This window comes from Equus caballus, chromosome 4 (assembly GCF_041296265.1).
Source record: "Equus caballus isolate H_3958 breed thoroughbred chromosome 4, TB-T2T, whole genome shotgun sequence".
In the NCBI taxonomy this organism is placed as follows: Eukaryota; Metazoa; Chordata; class Mammalia; order Perissodactyla; family Equidae; genus Equus; species Equus caballus.
The window spans coordinates 93669370-93688910 of record NC_091687.1 but is presented as its reverse complement, the minus strand read 5'-3'; the positions used below and the strand labels follow the sequence as shown (position 1 = coordinate 93688910).

Here is a 19541-nt window from a genome sequence, read left to right as displayed (position 1 = left end):
TCTCAAGTGCACATAGAACATTCTCCAGGACATATCATATGTTAGGCCACAAAACAAGTCTTAATAAATTTAAGAAGACTGGAAGCATATCAAGCATCACAATGGAATAAAACTAGAAATCAATTCCAAGAAGAAAACTAAGAAATTCATAAATATGTGGAGATTAAACAACAGCATACTCATGTATCAATTCCCCTACATTATACTCAGCACATGTGGGGTTAAAACGAAAAAACTCTTTCCCTGCTTACTCCCTGGCTCCAAAAGCCACTATCGCCATGAAGACAAACAGCCAAGGTTACCTACCTGCAAATTTCCTTATCAACTCCTCCTCCCTGCATACAGCCTCCCAAGGCTGAATACAGGCTAGTGGGAAAGCTATGACCAGCAAGGCCACTGACTCCAACCCCACCCCGCACCCCCCACCCCCTACATCTACAAGCAGCCACACTTCTCATAAATCTTTAAAACCCCTTGCTTCCCCTCTTTCAGGGAGTTGAAATGAAATGCGACAAATTTGAGGACTCACTCTCATCTCCTGGCTGTTGTCACCCAAAAATAGAAACCCTTTCCTGGCCATAAGCCTGGTGTTTCAGTTTTTACTTGGCCCCTCTTGTGTGGAAGGTTAGGAAGCTATGTTTGTAGGTGGTAACAGGTTCAGCATTTTTCATCTTTTGCCTGAAGAAAACTATACACACACACCCAAACCCAAAAATCTTAAAAACTCTAAAAACTAAACAGCTTATAATTCTCCTTTTTCTGAGGATATCTTACTTTCCAGACAGAAAAGTGATCCTCAGACAAAATGTAAAAGCAAACGTGGGTCTCCTGGCTCTGCCATTTTACCAGACTAGAGAAACACAGAGCTGAGCAGAACAGCTGTATCTGGGTTGTAAACAATATAGACGTGGAAAAGGACTCGGGTTACAAAATAGACATGAAAACAGGTTAGTCGTAAGGCATGAGCACATACAGTCTTTTCCTCTTCGAAGTTCATTACTGTTACTATGCTGTTCACGCTACACACATGACTTATAATATGAACCTCGCATCTGGTTTTCAGAGACTCTTACAGCCCCCAAATCCCCAACACTGACTCCCTGGTGACACACGCTCCTCTGACATCAGTGCTTTCCAGTACTGATCAGCCCTCCACTGCCACTACCCTATCTCACACACGAGAAGCAGAAGCACTTCCCAAGCAGCAAGATTGTTCAGAACAAACCTTCTGGCGCAGAACTTCATTTTCTTCTTGAACCTGGCTGGTCCTCTGGCATTCCGCGTCGAAGTTCAGGATCACGGGGACTGGTGCACAAGGTTAAAGAATAAGCCTGCCTGTGAAACGATTAAAAGTCCTTCCCAAACTCCTGACACAGCAGCCACATCCTTGAACAGGAGACGCGGGGAAGAGAGAACAGACTCGGTGCTGTGGGCTCTTCACGGCTTTACGAAAAGTCTCTCCCCCGATGCTGGGCCTGGCCTGATTTCATTCAGACAGACTCACAGGCACATGACAATCTGCCCAGCCAGCCCACAGAGAGGACATAAATCCAAACCTGAATGGTTTTTGCCAAATACCAGCAGTAAAGAGCCAGAATACAGTGGGCTTCACAGCCAGTCTAAGCTTTAGCCACATTCGGCTAAAAGTGAGCCCGGCAGCCAGTGGCTCTGCAGGCAGACGGCCAGCTGCTCTACCAGCTGGGCAGGAGGGCTGGCCACACGCCACCCCATGAACATCCACATTCTGGGTCAGGGTGTCCATCTTTCCCAACCATCTCAGACAGCTTCAGTCAGGAGGGGCACACAGCAGGCAGGGCCTCAGTGCTGAGGAAGAGACTGTGGCTGGAATGAGTGTGGCCTGGTTTGCAGGGCACTGTCTTCTACTGATAAGATCTGGAGTGACATTTCCAATTTCCCTAGAGGTCCCATGTAGTCTTGACATAACCATCTCTGGGATGAGCCCCCTGCTAGTTTCTATTGAAAGCCCTCAGCATGAAGAGCAGCAAGAGGGAGAGAAACAGATAAACCTGGAATGAGCAAGTGGAATCAATGATCACCCACAACATGGAAGGAAAGGGCACCCTTCCTACTGCCCCCAGAAGACGGTCCTCTCGGAGGCCAAACGGCCTCTGGGGGTGGGCCTCCACACGCCCAATTTATCAGTGCCTCACCAGGCAGCCCCATTCAAACCAGACTCCCTTCTCCTCCCCTAGACTTCTAGCCTAGAGCATGAGCAACAGAGGATGCCCTGGTCTCGGCCTGGGGATCGCAGGCTTTCCAGGACAAAATGGTAGATATGGCAGGCTGTAAATTATTTACGTTCTCTCTCAAGTATCCACACATCTATTCTTAAAGCTGCTCTGTTTTCTGCAAAGTTGAAGAACACTGAGGTCACCATCACAGGGAGGAAGTTCCAGCCCAAGAAGTGTTCTCACCTGCTACCCAACCCCAACAAAGGCAAGCGATCTCCCGCAGGGCAGAGGGCATGCCCAGAGAGGGTGCTCTGGAGGCTGGCAGTTTCACTAAAAGCAGCTGCCTACCAACCCCTGTGTCAGTTCTGGGTGAGGGCTCCTCTCAGAGCCCAACACTAACACCCCACTGCCATGACAGTCCCTGTCCCCAGGCACAGCTATTACTTCAGCAGCAGAGCATCAGCTCTGAGACCTACGATTCCCTGGCTGAGTGACAAAAATAACCACAATCTGTGCAGCTCCTCACAAGACAATGATCCTTGGGCATTTTGCACAGAAATGACTACATTGAGAGCAGCAGCCACTGATCACACTGTCTAGATGCCTCAGACTGGGCCCAGAGCCCCAGGCAGCTGAAAGGATATGCATGCACTGAAACAGGACACTCAGGAAGTTGTGCAGGGACACAATGAAAGTGTCAGCCCACTGTCGAGAGAAGTTGGTGGCAAAGGTGGGATTGGTGTCTGGGGATGGCAGGAAGGGCAGACAAACCAATCCTTCCACTCGGCCTGGTTCTGGAGTTCTGTGGCCTGCTTTGCAAAGAACTCCTGAGCCTTGTCATTTCTGTTTGTCTGCCAAGACAGAGGAGGGAGCAAGGAGGGGGAAGAGACAGAAGTCCACAGGTAAGATTCTTCATCACTGCACAACACAGAGCCTTTGGATACCAGCCTGCTGCGGAGATGCTTGGTAAGTGGCCAAACATGATCTACAAACTCCATAAAATACAGGAAATGGGGCCAGCCCTGGTGGCCTAGTGGTTAAGTTTGGTGTGCTCCATGTCAGTGGCCTCGGTTCCATCCCTGGGCACAGACCTGCACCACTCGTCTGTCAGTGGCCATGCTGTGGTGGTGGCTCACACACAAAAAGAGTAAGATTGGCTGTGGATGTTAGCTGAGGGTGAATCTTCCTCAGCAAAAATAAAAAGTAAAAAAATAAAGGAAATCTACTTTTTTCTCAAGTTCCTTGTAATTTCAAAGAAGCTAATTTAAACTGAAGTGCTGATGATAAATGCCATTCTAAAAATCAACTCATGGTTGATTTTCAAATAATCTAAGTGACTTATTCCCCCAGGTCAGCTATAACCTTTATTACTCAAACTTTAACCCAGCTACTTATGTTCTTTAAAACACCACCCAGGCTTACGTGCTTAAAACAAGAGAGGAATCAGGAAAGAGGAGGACAAGTCAGATGATCTACAGATGAGAAGGAAAAACACAGGAAAACACCCCAAAAATAACTTGCACTGTGACTGTTTCACCTTTTCCCAGAGTAACATACCGAGTCTTCCCTAGGGGTTAAAAGAAAATCTATTTCTGGATCAAAGAACTCTCTCCACAAGGGATCCCTGTACCAACAGGCACCTGGATTGTGTAGACAAGATAAAAGCAGACCAGGCTGTTTTTCAGCTTGTTGATGGTGGGTCTATATATATCCTCCAAATGGCTGAAGAGCTGACGCTCCAGGTAGCTCCAATAATCCCGAAGAGCAGCCAAGTCATACACCTGCATTAACTGCTGCAGCTGGTCCACAATCTTGTCCACCTGGTGAGAGAAAGAAGGATGGAGAAGGTGAAGGACAGAACAGAATTGTCCCCTCACTCCACAGAGTTAATATGGCTTTTTCTTCTTGCTGTGGCTTCTGGATGTTAAATTTATTTATTTATTTTTATTTGAGTTCATGATAGTTTACATCATTGTGAAATTTAAGTTGTACATTATTTCTTGTCTGTCACCACAAAGTGCTCCCCTGCACCCCCGTGCCCAACCCCCATCCCGCCTTCCCCTGGTAACCACTGAACTGTTTTCTTTGTCCATGTGTTTGTTTATACTCCACATATGCGTGAAACAATCTGGTGTTTGTCTTTCTCAGACTGGCTTATTTCACTTAGCATAATTCCCTCCAGGTCCATCCATGTTGCTGCAAATGGGATGATTTTGTCTTTTTTATGGCTGAGTAGTATGCCATTGTATATAAACACCACATCTTCTTTATCCAATCATCAGTTGATGGGGACTTGGATTGTTTCTACGTCTTGGCTATTGTGAGTAGTGCTACAATGAACGTAGGGGTGCCTATGTTACTTTGGATTGTTGATTTTGAGTTGTTTGGGTACATACCCAGTGGGATAGTTGGGTCATATGGGAATTCTATTTTTAGTTTTTTGAGGAATCCCCACACTGTTTTCCATAGTGGCTGCACCAGTTTGCATTCCCACCAGCACTGTATGAGGGCTCTCTTTTCTCCACACCCCTCTTCAACATTTGTTATTTTTAGTCTTAGTGATTATAGCCATTTTAACAGGCATAAAGTGGTATCTTAATGTAGTTTTGATTTGCATTTTCCTGATGATTAGTGATGTTGAACATCTTTTCATGTATTTATTGGCCATCTGTATATCTTCTCTGGAAAAATGTCTAGTCATATCCTCTGCCCATTTTTTGATGGGGCTGTATATTTTTTTGTTGTTCAGTTGTGTGAGTTCCTTATGTACTATGGAGATTAACCCCTTGTCGGATATATGATTTGCAAATATTTTCTCCCAATTGGTGGGTTGTTTTTTTGTTTTGATCCTAGTTTCCTTTGCCTTGCAGAAGCTCTTTGGTCTGATGAAGTCCCACTTGTTTATTTCTAATTTTGTTTCCCTTGTCTGAGAAGACATGGTATTCAAAAATATCCTTTTAAGTTTGATATCAAAGAGTGTGCTACCTATAGTATCTTCAAGTCTTTGATCCATTTTGAGTTTTTTTGTATGGTGTGAGATAATGCCCTACTTTCATTCTTTTGCATGTGGCTGTCCAGTTTTCCCAACACCATTTATTAAAGAGACTATCTTTTCTCCATTGTATGTTCTTGGCACCTTTGTTGAAGATTAGCTGTCTGTAGATGTGCGGTTTTATTTCTGGGCTTTTAGTTCTGTTCCATTGGTCTGTGCGTCTGTTTTTGTCCCAGTACCACGCTGTTTTGATTACTATGACTTTGTAGTACATTTTGAAGTCAAAGATTGTGATGACTCAAGCTTTGTTCTTTGTTCTCAGGATTGCTTTAGCAATTTGGCGACTTTGCTTGCACCATATGAATTTTAGGATTCTTTGTTCTATTTCTGTGAAGAATGCCATTAGGATTCTGATTGGGATTGCATTAAATCTGTAAATTGCTATGGGTTGTATGGACATTTTAATTATGTTTATTCTTCCAATCCATGTGCATGGAATCTCTTTCCATCTGTTTATATCATCATCTATTTCTTTAAATAATGTCTTATAGTTTTCATTGTATAAGTCCTTCACCTTCTGGGTTAAATTTATTCCTAGATATTTTATTCTTTTGTTGTGATTGTAAATGGAATTGTATTCTTGAATTGTCTTTCTGTAAATTCATTACTAGAGTCTAGAAGTGCAACTGATTTTTGTAAGTTGATTTCGTACCCTGCAACTTTACTGTAGTTGTTAATTATTTCTAATAGTTTTCCCATGGATTCTTTAGGGTTTTCTACATGTAAGATCATGTCATCTGCAAACAGCAAGAGTTCACTTCCTTTTTGAATTTCTTTTATTCTTTTCTATTGCCTAATTGCTCTGGCCAAAACCTCCAGTACCATGTTGAATAAGAGAGGTGACAGTGGGCATCCTTGTCTTGTTCCTGTTCTCAGAGGGATGGTGTTCAGTTTTTCCCCATTGAGTATCTTATTGGCTGTGGGTTTGTCATACATGGCCTTTATTATGTTGAGGTAATTTACTTCTGTCCCCATTTTGTTCAGAGTTTTTATCATAAATTGTTGTTGGATCTTGTCAAATGCTTTCTGTGCATCTATTGAGATGATCATTTGATTTTTATTCCTCATTTTGTTAATGTGGTCTATCACATTGATTGACTTGTAGATGTTGAACCATCCCTATGTCCCTGGTATAAATCCCACTTGATTGTGATGTATGATCTTTTTGATGTACTGCTGTAGTCAGGTTGCCAATATTTTGTTGAGGATTTTTGCATGTATGTTCATCAGTGATATTAGCTTGTAGTTCTCCTTTTTTGTGCTGTCCTTGTCGGGCTTTGTTATCAGAGTGATGTTGGCCTCATAGAATATTTTAAGAAGCATTCTGTCTTCCCTAATTTTTTGGAATAGCTTAAGAAGGATAAGTATTAAATCCTCTCTGAAAGTTTGGTAGAATTCCCCAGGGAAGCCATCTGGTCTGGGATTTTATACTTTGGGATGCTTTTGATTACTGTTTCAATCTCTTCAGTTGTGATTGGTCTATTCAGATTCACTATTTCTTCTTGACTCAGCTTTTGGAGGTTGTAAGAGTCTAAGAATTTATCCAGTTCCTCTAGATTGTTCATTTTGTTAGCATATAGTTTTTCATAGTATTCTCTTTTAATCTGTTGTATTTCTGTGGTATCCATTGTTATTTCTCCTCTTTCATTTCTAATTTTATTTATCTGAGCTTTCTCTCTTTTTTCTTTGTAAGTCTGGCTAGACGTTTGTCAATTTTATTTATCTTCTCAAAGAACCAGCTCTTTGTTTCATCGATCCCTTCTTCTGCCTTTTTTGTTTCAATAGCATTTATTTCTGCTCTGATTTTTATTACTTCTCTCTTTCTGCTGATTTTGGGCTTTTTTTATTCTTCTTTTTCTAATTCAATTAGGTGTAGTTTGAGCTTGCCTATTTGGGATTTTTCCTGTTTATTAAGGTGAGCCTCTATTGTGATGAATTTCCCTCTTAATACATGTTTTGCTGCCCCATATGAGTTGGTACGGTATGTTTTCATTTTGTCTCCAGATTTTTTTTATTTCTCCTTTAATTTCTTCAATGATCCATTGGTTGTTCAACAGCATGTTGTATAGCCTCGAAATCTTTGTCCATTTCTCAACTTTTTTCTTATAATTAATTTCTAGCTTTATAGCATTGTGATTGGAAAAGATTCTTATTTTAATCTTCTTAAATTTGTTGAGGTTTGCCTTATTTCCCAACATATGATCTATCCTTCAGAATGTTCTGTGCACACTTCAGAAGAATGTGTGTTTTGCTGTTTTTGGATGGAGTGTTCTGTATATGTCTATTAAGTCCAACTGGTCTAGCTGTTCATTCAATTCCACTATTTCCTTGTTGATTTTCTGTCTGGTTGATCTATCCATTGATGTGAGTGGAATGTTAAGGTCCCCTACCGTTATTGTATTAACATTTTCTTTTAGGTTTGTTAATAGTTGCTTTATGTACTTTGATGCTCCTGTGTTGGGTGCATGGATACTTATGTGTTATATCTTCTTGATGGAATGTCCCTTTGATCATTATATACTGCTCCTCTTTCTCTCTCTTTACCTGTCTTAAAGTCTATTTTGTCTGATATAAATACGGCAACACCTGCTTTCTTTTGTTTGCTATTAGCTTGGAGTATTGTCTCCCATACCTTCACTCTGAGCCTGTGTTTGTCATTGGAGCTGAGATGTGTTTCCTGGAGGCAGAATATTGTGGGGATGTTTTCTTTAATCCATCTCACCACTCTGTGTCTTTTTATTGGAGAATTCAATCCATTTATGTTTAGGATGATTATCGATATATGAGGACTTAATGATGCCATTTTATCACTTGGTTTCTGGTTCTCCTGCATTTCCTTTGTTTCTCGTCCTTTGTATTTTGGCTTACCAGTCAAGTTATATAATTTTTTATGTTGTGTTTCTGTTTTCTCCTTATTTATTATTTGTGTCTCTCTTCTGCTTTTTTGTTTAGTGGTTACCGTGAGGTCTGCATTCAAAATCTCACAGGTAGGATAGTCCCTTTTCTGATGGCCTCTTATTTCCTTAGACTAAACCGATTCAGTCCCTTGCTTCTTCCCCTCCTAAGTTGTTTTCTCACATCTTATTCCATCTTGTGTTGTGAGTTTGTGGTTAAAATGACAAGATTATCTTTGTTTTTGGTGGTTTCCTTCCCTTTGTCTTTAATGCTATACTTGAGTATTTCCTATCCTGCTCTGATTCTGTCTACCTATTTGTCTCCTTACTCTGTGCTTTGTAAACCCTCTCTCTTTTTTTTTTTTCAGGTATGCGGGCCTTCTTGAGAATTTCTTGTAGGGGGAGTCTTGTGGCTACAAACTCCCTTAACTTATGTTTTCCTGGGAAAGTTCTTATTTTTCCATCACATCTGAAGGATATTTTTGCTGGATACAGTATTCTTGGCTGAAAGTTTTTGTCCTTCAAAGATTTGAATATGTTATCCCAGCCTCTCTTAGCTTGTAAGGTTTCTGCAGAGAAATCCACTGAAAGCCTGATAGGGGTTCCTTTGTAGGTTATTTTGTTCTGCCTTGCTGCCCTTAGTATTCGTTTTTTGTCATTCACTTTTGCTAGTTTCACTACTATCTGCCTTGCAGTAGGTATTTTTACATTGACATATTTAGGAGATCTGATAGCTTCTTCCACATGAATTTCCATCTCATTCCCTAGGTTTGGGGCATTCTCTGCTATTATTTCTTTGAACAAGCTTTCTGCTCCATTCTCCTTCTCTTCTCCTTCTTGAATACCTATTGTTCTTATGTTGCATTTCCTAATTGAGTCGGATATTTCTTGGAGACTTTCTTCATTTCTTTTTAGTCTTAGTTCTCTCTCCTCTTCTATCTGGAGCATTTCAACATGTCTATATTCGACTATGCTGATATGCTCCTCTATGATGTCTGCTCGAGTGTTCAGGGAATCCATACTTTGTTTTATTACTTCCATTGTGTCTTTCATCTCTAACGTTTCTCACTGACTCTTCTCTACAGTTTCAATCTCTTTTGTGAAGTAGCTCCTGAACTTGTTGAATTATTTCTCTACATTCTGTTGTAACTCGTTGAGTTTTTTGATGATAGCTAATTTGAATTCTTTGTCAGTTGGATTACATATTTCTGTGTCCTCCAGACTGATTTCTGGGTACTTGTCATTTGCTCTCTGCTCTACAGATCTGATATAATGTTTGATGTTGCTAGAGGGAATGGCTCTGTTTTCTCGCTTTCTGGTGTTATTTGGTCACAGCTACTGCCTGTTGTCACTGGGTGGGGGTCAAGAGGTGCGTATTCTGAGGTTTCTGCCTTCAGCTGAGATCCCAGGCACTAGAGCCAGGTGCTGGGTGGGTGGGGGGAGGGGTGCTTTCTCCTGCCTGCTTTTGTGATTTTCTTGCTCTGCTCTTGTGATCTGCTCTCTTGGGGTGTTAGCAGCTGCCCTCCAAGTCAAGGAGGGCTGGACCTTGGAGATAGTCATGAGGCAGGCTAGGGGCTGAAGTGCCTGCTCATTGGAGGGTGCTCTGGAGGCCAGCGGTTTCACTAAAAGCAGCTGCCTACCAACCCGTGTCAGCTCTGGGTGAGGGCTCCTCCACCCCACTGATACGAGAGTAACATGCCTGTGCACAGCGTCAGCTCTGAGACCTATGATTCCCTGGCAGAGTGATGAAAATAACCACAATCTGTGCAGCCCCTCATACGACAATGATCCTTGGGCATTTTGTAGAGAAATGACTGCATTAAGAGCAGCAGCCACTGATCACACTGTCTAGATGCCTCAGACTGGGCCCAGAGCCCCAGGCAGCTGAAAGGATATGCATGCACTGAAACAGGACACTCAGGAAGTTGTGCAGGGACACAATGAAAGTGTCAGCCCACTGTCGAGAGAAGTTGGTGGCAAAGGTGGGGTTGGTGTCTGGGGATGGCAGGAAGGGCAGACAAACCAATCCTTCCACTTGGCCTGGTTCTGGAGTTCTGTGGCCTGCTTTGCAAAGGACTCCTGAGCCTTGTCATTTCTGTTTGTCTGCCAAGACAGAGGAGGGAGCAAGGAAAGGGAAGAGACAGAAGTCCACAGGTAAGATTCTTCATCACTGCACAACACAGAGCCTTCGGATACCAGCCTGCTAGGTAAGTGGCCAAACATGATCTACAAACTTATAAAATAAAGGAAATCATCACTCTTTTCTCAAGTTCCTTGTAATTTCAAAGAAGCTGGTTTGAACTGAAGCCCTGATGATAAATTCCATCCTAAAAATTAATTCTTAGTTGATTTTCAAATAATCTAAGTGACTTATTCCCCCAGGTCAGCTATAACCTTTATTACTCAAACTTTAACCCAGCTACTTATGTTCTTTAAAACACCACCCAGGCTTACGTGCTTACAACAAGAGGGGAATCAGGAAAGAGGAGGACAAGTCAGATGATCTACAGATGAGAAGGAAAAACACAGGAAAACAGCCAAAAATAACTTGCACTGTGACTGTTTCACCTTTTCCCAGAGTAACATACCGAGTCTTCCCTAGGGGTTAAAAGAAAATCTATTTCTGGATCAAAGAACTCTCTTCACAAGGGATCCCTGTACCAACAGGCACCTGGATTGTGTAGACAAGATAAAAGTGTAACAGGCTAGTTTTCAGCTTGTTGATGGTGGGTCTATATATATCCTCCAAATGGCTGAAGAGCTGACGCTCCAGGTAGCTCCAATAATCCCGAAGAGCAGCCAAGTCATACACCTGCATTAACTGCTGCAGCTGGTCCACAATCTTGTCCACCTGGTGAGAGAAAGAAGGATGGAGAAGGTGGTGAAGGACAGAACAGAATTGTCCCCTCACTCCACAGAGTAAATATGGCTTTTTCCTTTTGCTGTGGCTTCTAGATGTTATTTTTTTTTAAAGTTAGCAATCCATAAAACTTTCAAAACAGTAATGGCTTTTAGGTTATTTTCTGATGTTAGATATGTGGTTTGACTCTCTAACATCGTGGAAATTTCAGGTGCCAGAAAGCAAGGGATCTGGGTTCAGGTCTTGGATCTGCCTGACTTACTCATCCAACTTGGCAAAGTCACTTCATCTCTCTGGTCTCAGTTGCCTAAGACTTCAACAAGTGAAAATACAGAGAGTGAGACAGTCTCCATGGTCCTCCTCCTAGCTCTGCCGGGCCAGGATTCCATGGCTCACAGTGAGATGACTCCTTCAAGTCATCAAGGCACCACCAAAGCCCAGACCACTGCTCAGTGTGTCAGCCAAAGAAGTCACCTCCTTGTGAGGAACAATCACACCAGAACACAGTCTGGAAGAGGTTTTGGATACCAATACCAATCCAACATGCCCATGTTAAAGATCAGGACGCTGAGGCCTGGACAGCTGAAATGATTTGCTTTTGCCACTAAGCAGACACTAGCTTCGGGAAGACAAGAACCCAGGTCTCCTAACTCCCCTCCAGTGCTCTTGCTGATGGCTCACTGTCTCTCTCAATTCACCTGCCAACACCAACTGAAGTTAGCAAACAAATCACACACACACAAATTCCAAGAGCTTCTCAGCAGAAAATCATGTCTGAGCAGAGGAAGTATAACGTTTTAAAATGTTCAATAAAGGCTTCCTCAACTGCCGAAGAACACTGCCAAGGAGTCAGTGACAAAGCCATTTTACACAAACACCACGGATACTTGAACCCTGCTAACACTGAGGGCTGCAGAAGCCTTTGCTCCCAATGCCTTCGGAAGCCAACTTTGGAATACTTCTGTTGCCAAAACTCAACCTTAGCTCCTAAAACCTCCTGGCCATCCTGGCCCACGACAGGCCACCAGCTGCTGAGAGGCTGGGATGGAGAACGGAGCCCTGGACCAGGAGTCAGGGCAGCTGGGCTCTAGCCTAGGCGATGCTCCTGACTCGCTGGGCAACTTCAGGTAGGTCACGTGACCTCTCAGGGCCTCAGTTCCTCATCTGTCAAGTGAGGCCCTGACGCGCCAAAGTCGACGGTCCCCCCGGCGCGGTGACAGCGCCGCTCCCGCCCCGGAGGGCAGCGCTGGGGGACAGCCCGCTCCGGGATCCCTCGGGGTCGCCTCTGCCCGCGCCGCGCCCGCCGGCCCCTCACCCGGAACCCCTTCTCCTTGTCCGCCTTGATCTCGGCGTCCAACTGTCGCAGGGTGTGCGTGAAGCCGCGGAAGAGCAAGTACTCGCGGACCAGCTCGTCCGTGCGTTGTATGGCCTCCGCCATCGCTGCGCCAGAGCGGGGAGGAGCCGCGGCGGGCCAGGACCGGGGGGCGGGGCCTGGGCCTCGGGGGGCGGGGCGGGGCGCGGGCGCCGAGGACGTCACGCCGCGGCCGGCCTACCAGCACACACGCCGCGCGCGCCGCGCGCCTGAGGCCCCGCCCCGGCCCCGCCCCACCGGTCCGTCGTCAGCACTCTCTGGGTGAGCGACTGGAAGGCGCGCTGCTTGCGTTAGTTTCCTGGCTACGCTGGCGGCGGTGTTGTCGTCCGAGTTATTGAAAGCAGCGGCCGCTGTCCGAGTCAAGGAGGGCTGGACCTTGGAGATAGTCACGAGGCGGGCTGGGGGCTGAGGTGCCTTGCTCATTGGCATTACAGCGCAGACTCCTCTGTGCCCTGCCCTCGTTTTACAAATGGGGAGACTGGAGTCCTAAGGGGCAGAGTGACTTGTGGGAAGTCCCACAGCCAAGCCTGTCGTCAGAGAGCTCTAACTCCCCCCAAAGCCCCGCTCTTGTTAATAAGATTAACTATGCGGCAAGATAACCAAGACACACTGTTGAGAGGAAAAGGCAAGTTTCAGAACAGTATGTATAATAGGGTCCCAGTTTCTTGTAAAGAAGAAAAGAAAAGAAGGAAAAGAAAAGTACGTGTGTGTGTGTGTTGTACATTTTAAAAATTCAAGAAGATCATACGCTAACCGCTTGTAGTTTTCTCAAAGAGGTGAGATTACGAGGGACTTTCACTTCCTATCTTTTACGATTTTTTGTTTGAAATGTTTACAAAGGGTAAATATTTTTGTAAGCATGGAAATAGCCAGTATCAGTGAGCCTTACTTTCCTTGTCTGTAAAATAGTGACAATAGCACCTACCTTGCAGAGTAGTCCTGAAAATTTAATGAGATAATGTATGTGAAACGCTTAGCAGTGAATAGCCCACCTTTAAAAAGCAAGGTTTGTGCCTTTCTCTTTCCCTCTAGAGGAATGGCTCTGTATTTGTCAAAGTACAACTGAGAGTCATCTCTGCTGCTCTGCCCAGACCCTCCAAGCCAACTATATGGGAACTTAGCCCCAGAGGCCTCTGATCTCTGCTAGAGGAACCTGAAAAGATAACAAAGAGCAAGCCACAGCAAGACAAGGTAGAGACTGGTTCCATCTCTTCGCCTGCTTTACCTGTCTCCACAGGTGTAAGTATCCCCAGGCAACCAGCCTTGCCCTGTGGGGCAGGAAAGGAGAGTGACTGCGGGGAGGACCAGACCAGATCCTACATTGCCTGGGATCTCAGATCTTCGAAAGTGAACTTGGGAAATCTGGACTAGTAGCAACCGCCAAAACCTTCCTCTATGGGGAAAGCTGTGAATTAGATTTCCCTGAGGGCTTCTGAAGTGTGCAGCCACAGCTCCCACCTCCCCAGCCTCCTCCTGCCCTGGCCCTTCCCAGACCAGAGCCTATAAAACCAGCTAAGATTGGTTTTCGGATCAATGAAAGGCAGTTCCTCTGGGCCTTAGCACAAGCTCTTTCCTCTGCTTGGAATGTCTTCTCCTAGATTCCCACGTGGAGAGCTCATTTGAGCAAACATGGGAAGGAGGCTTCATGGATTTGTGCAAATGTCACCTTCTCAGAAAGGCCCTCTCTGACCATCCTGTACAAAATAGTGCTCTCACCTCCAGTGTTCTTAACCCCTGGCCCTGATAGCTGTTTCTCCATAGTGCTTATCACCATCTGACAAACTAGATGTTTTACTTATTTAATTTATTGTCTCCCTTCCCACACTAAAATATAAGCTGCATGAAAGCAGAGATTTTTGTCTGAATTGTTTGCTTCTATATCCCCAGAGCCTAAAACAGTATCTGGCTTACAGTAGATGCTCAATAAATACTTACTGAATGCATGAGTGAGGGCAATTTCAGTGAGGGTCCCAGCAGGGCAGCCCTATTGGAAGGAATATACACTCTTGAATTACTCCTGTGTGTGGGCTTCTGACCGGTTTCCCATCCTAAGCATTCCTCTTCCCCCATCTTCTCTTCATACCATTTTACTCCTCTTTAAAGATTTTTGGAGATATTTCACTGAGTTGTCTTATGTCATGGAGAAGGCACTGGATTCTCCAGCTCCTTCATTAGCTGCAGTTAGTTGATCTGATTAAGCCTTTACTGCTTATGCTCTGGCATCTGCTATGAAAGTAGCAGGTAGCCTGGGGTCACTTAAGAAGGTACTATCAGGGCCACAGCTGTTCCATTATGCAAAGAGAATTATGTGGGTGCCCATGAGGTGAACCACAAGTTACCTTTTCTTCCAATCTAGTCATCTCTCTTTGCCTTTGAGCATTAGACTTGGAAGAGAAGGGAGGACAAGGAGCACGGGGACGGTGGAGGGGCAGTGTACACTTCATGAGCAGCTACTAGAAGCCAGGCACTGTGCTAGGTGTCAGGGACATATTCATAAGCAAGACCACTGTCTCTGCCCTCAGGACCAGCTCCGGCTGGTCGGAGAAGCGAGACAACTGAAGCACATACACTCTGGCTGCAGAGTAGAGTCTGGAGTGGATGGGAGCAGGGCTGGAAGGGGGATGGACGTCAGTTAGGAGGCTGTGACATTCCAAGCAAGAGATGAGACTAGACTGGGGGAAGATCTGAGGATTATCGAGGAGTGGAATCAACTGGACTTGGTGATTGATTAGCTAAGGTGAGTAAGGAGAGGAGTAGTCAGTGATTGGCAGGTTTCTGGCTTGGGCTTCTGGATGGATGATAATACCATTCATGGTCTGACAGAACTCAGGAAGAGGAGACTGTGGGGCATCCAGACACATTCTTCTGGGTAGGAGCTAAAACAAACAGGGACGTGTAGACAGTAAATAAGACTGGGACCTGGAGCATGGCCGCCATCCTACCTCACCCCCCTGGAGGCTTCAACTATTACCTGTACACTCAGGACTCCCAAATCTTCCCTGCAGCCCAGACCTTCCTCCTGAGCTCCCGCCCCAATCCCTGGCAATATTTCCATCTGGATATTCCACAGACATCTCAAACCTAACTGTACCGGTTCAGTTGAGAAGCATTTACAGAGGCTCTTAGTTCGAAATGGTGAATGAGGGCTTCAGTCTTGCTCCTCAGAGGGAGCTACATTGTACATTGTACATTGCTACATTAGACTGTAGAATTCAGCTCCTGTTTCTCCAAAGTGTAATTGTGTCACAACTGCATCAGAATTACCTCAGGGTTTTGTTAAATTACAAATTCCTGCGACCAACCCAGACCTACTCAGTCAGAATTGCTTGGGATGGTGCCTGGGGATGTGCATTTGGAGCAAGCTCCAGGTGATTCTTAGGGACACATATGTTTGAGAATCACTTATTTCATGGTAAGAGAGGGTAGATGGGGTCAGCTGCCCATCAACAGGGTTCCATGTATAAGTGAGTATTTTAAGCTTAATAGCAATACTGATAATGTTTTATAGCTGCAGAACACTTGTACATACCTTATTTCATTTGAACCTCATGCAGCCCTGTAAAGTCCTTTTTTCTTTGTCTTTGAAACAGGAAACTGAAGTTTAGGGAGACTGAATGACTTAGTTAAGGTCTCAAATTCACGTTTCTGATTCAAGTCCACCAGTGCTCTGCTGAGAGCTTCACGGCAGCATCTCTGAGTCAGTCAACTCGTGAGACAGGCCACTTGGGTGAATGAGGATGAATTACCCCTCCTCCTGAGGAGCATTAGAGCTCAGAACACCATGCAGGGTCTTTAATGGCTGGAGCATTCTGCATGGGGCAGGGGTCACTCTCTCTAACCCTGGGCAGCCAGCGATAACAGGGCAGAGGTGCAAGAGCGCCCGCAGCCATCCCAGGTCCTGGGGTTTCCTTAGAATTTCGCCACCTGCCTTTACTTCTAATCTTGATGCTCTGGGCTGCCCTTGGTGTGCCCTACAATTTCCAAGATTTCTTTTTACCCAGTCCTTTGCCTGACTCTGCCCATGGCTGTTCACTTGAACTCTTACTATCCTTTAAGACTCAGCCTCGTCATCCCTGGAGCTTACTTCTACAGTAGCACTGGGTGTTTCTCATTCTGTTCCCACAGCATGGCACCCTATATGAGCTTACCACATTGCTTTGTAACTGTCTGTCTTACCTCCTTGACTATAAACTCCGAGAGCAGAGAGTATGTCTTGCTGGTCCTAGTTTCCCCCATGCCTGGTATAGTCCCTTCAGCGTAGGTGCTCAATAGCTGTTTGGTGAATTAATGTGTGAGTGAATAAAGTCCACACGACTGTGCTGCCTGGAACTCCAGATACCTGCTCAGTCCAGAGCATCCATTGCCACTGCCTTCAGCAGAGACATCTTTTCTTACTGTGGCCAGTGCCGTAAAAATGTATGAGCACTTCTGCGACCCGGAAGTGGTCCCCCATGACTCACTAGCAATTCCCAGTTTCCCTATTGATGACCCTCAGCCTTGGCTTAGGAGGCAGCTTGTTTACACGTTAGTGTGGAGCTCACCAAAAATAATGACACAGAGATTAAAATACATACCATTTTCACCTACAAATTTGCATTTTTTTAAAAAACTACTGCCTAGTGTTGATAAAAATAAAGTGAAGTGGGCATTCTCATAAAGCTCCAGAATTAGCTACTTTTCTAGGGATAAATCTATAAATGATCAAACCCCCCAAAATATTCATACTCTTGAACCTGATAATTTCACTTCTAAAATTTCCCTTAAAAAAATGGCAAGCTTCATGTAGAATGGGTTGTTTATCAAAGTGCAAGTTATTTGTAATAATGAAAGTTACTTACGATAGTGAAAGTTGTAAGTACTTGGAGGCTATAGTGAGGTATCCCCTAAGAAGTTGAGGATGAGGAACCTGCATTTCCCATTGAGTGTGAAACTGCAGAATCTACTCAGAAAGCAAAGATGCAGTTAGTGGAAAAAGAGAGAAAAGCTACTGGCTCACAGGATTGAACCAGCCCTGGTGATCTAGTGGTTAAAATTTGGCGCTCTCACCACCCAACCTGGGTTCATGTTCCTGTCAGGGAACCACATCACTCATCTCTTGGTTGTCACCTTGTGATGCTGAAAGCTATGCCACAGGTATTTCAGATACCAGCAGGGTCACCCATGGTGGACAGGTCTCAGCAGAGCTTCCAGACTAAGGTAGACTAGGAAGAAGGACCTGGCCACCCACTCCTCAAAAATTGTCCATGAAAACCCCGTGAATAGCAGCAGAGCCTTGTCTGATATAGGCCAGAAGGGGAGAGGATGGTGCAAAAAGACCAGGTAGGGCTCCACTCTGCTGTACATGGGGTTGCTCGGAGATGGAATCCACTCCACGGCACTAACAACACAGGACTTGATTGAGGGCATCAACTCACAAAACAAATATGGCGTCAGTCAGAAAAGATTTTAAACACAGAAATCAAGAGCGTGACTTTGGGCAGAGCCCGTCAAAGCTCTCTGTGCACCTTGGCCAGCAGAGGTCTTGTGTTCTGTCCTACGACAAGGCCATTCCCAAAATGAGAAGGATGGTCTAGACCACTCAAAATTGAGCCATTGGCGGCATCCCACCCTTTTCCTGGTGCCAAGTGCACCAATGGACCATCTGATTCTCCTGGCACTTGACAACACGAAGAGTTGTGACATTCTGGTGTCTTTCTCCTGGTAAACTAAAAGGGAATTTCTGACTGTGACAGCCTTCCAACATAGGTGGCAGGGGTGTCGTTTATGCCAGTGCTACCATAAACACTCTCTGTCTGACAGTTATATTTCTCATCAAATGATGAAAACAGTGACAGCCTGATGTCTCCCGAGGCCCCTGTGCAGTGCACTTGGCATGAATCAGTCTTTCAGAACCTGCTCACCCCTGGGCACTGCAAGAACCAGTTCCAGCTGGCCTGTGCTTCGTGCCAACTCCACATGCAGGGCACTATTAATGATTTCTGTGTGGAAAGAAATGTGAAACAACCAAAATCTTCAGCATTTGGGAAAAGCTTAAATAAATTATGCTACATCCATCCTATGCAATATTATGTAGTCTTTAAAAATCATGTTTTTTTTCAAAGACTAATTGTTTAGCAAAGTAGTCACACCTTATGTTAAAAATGTATGTTTCACACTCCAGAAAAAAATTCTGGCAGTTTCTTATAAATTAAACACACAGTTACTATGTGACTCAGCAATTGTACTCTTGAGCATTTATCCCAAGAGAAATATAAAGTTATCTTCACACAAAAACGTGTACACGAATGTTCATAGCGGTTTTATTCGTAATAGTCAAAAACTGGAAACCGCTCAAATGTTCTTCAACTCTTTTTAGTAGAGGCTAAAATAAACAGGCAATACTGGGACTCGGGGCATGGCCAGTCTACCTCGTCTCTTCTGGTTAAACAAACTGTGGTGCATCCACACCATGGAATACTATGCAGCAATGAAGAGAAATGAATTAGTGAGGCACATGCAACCTGGATGGACCTCAAGGAAATTATGCTGAGTGAAAAAAGCCAGTCCCATAAGGTTACATACATACCAAAATGTATGATTTGATTTATAAAACATTTTTGAAGAGACAAAATTCAGAGATTTTGGAGAACAGATTAGTGGTTGCCAGGGGTCAGCAATAGGTGTGGGCACATGAGAGGAAAATGGTATGATTATATAAGGGCTTGTGGTGACGGCACTGCTCTGCATCTTGACTGGGGTTGTGGGTGCATGAGCCCACACATGTGATAGAATTTTAATGAATTAAGCACACAGACACACACATGTATGAGTAAAACAGGGAAATATAAATAATATCAGTGGATTGTAAATGTCAGTTTCCTGGTTGTGATATTGAACTATAGTTTTGTAAGATGTTACCATTGGGGGAAATTTGGTAAAAGGTACATGGAGTCTCTCTGTATTATTTCTTACAACTGCGTGTGAATTCTACAGTTATCTCAGATTAAAATGTTTAATTTTAAGAAATGTGATACAAAACTATAAATGCAATATGACTGCTTTATATAATATTTCTGATATGTGTGTACACAAAAAATATTTAAAGTTATTGGCTTTAGGTGTTAGAGGTGTTGGATTTTATGAGTTATTTCTGACTTTGTCTTTATACTTTTTAATATTTTTTGAATTCTTA

At 44.2% G+C, this 19541-nt stretch overlaps 1 protein-coding gene across 7 annotated transcripts in view; it reads right to left on the bottom strand.

Moving 5' to 3' along the window:
• The window catches only part of LOC106783088 (WD repeat-containing protein 91), a 58124-nt gene extending 45591 nt beyond the window's left edge, over nt 1-12533 (bottom strand). For 2 of the 7 annotated variants that reach the window (XM_070265897.1, XM_070265892.1), the window contains exons 1-5: nt 12314-12491; nt 10810-10989; nt 3833-4012; nt 2837-3043; nt 1226-1308 (exon numbers count right to left, since the gene is read on the bottom strand). In XM_070265897.1, the coding sequence (XP_070121998.1) occupies nt 1226-1245 (20 nt within the window). In that variant the 5' untranslated portion in view covers nt 1246-1308; nt 2837-3043; nt 3833-4012; nt 10810-10989; nt 12314-12491. Of the gene's footprint in view, nt 1-1225; nt 1309-2836; nt 3044-3832; nt 4013-10726; nt 10990-12313 lie in introns of all 7 variants that reach the window. The other 5 variants (XM_070265895.1, XM_070265898.1, XM_070265896.1 and 2 more) reach the window with 5 other exon arrangements.
• Nucleotides 12534-19541: the final 7008 nt, after the last annotated feature.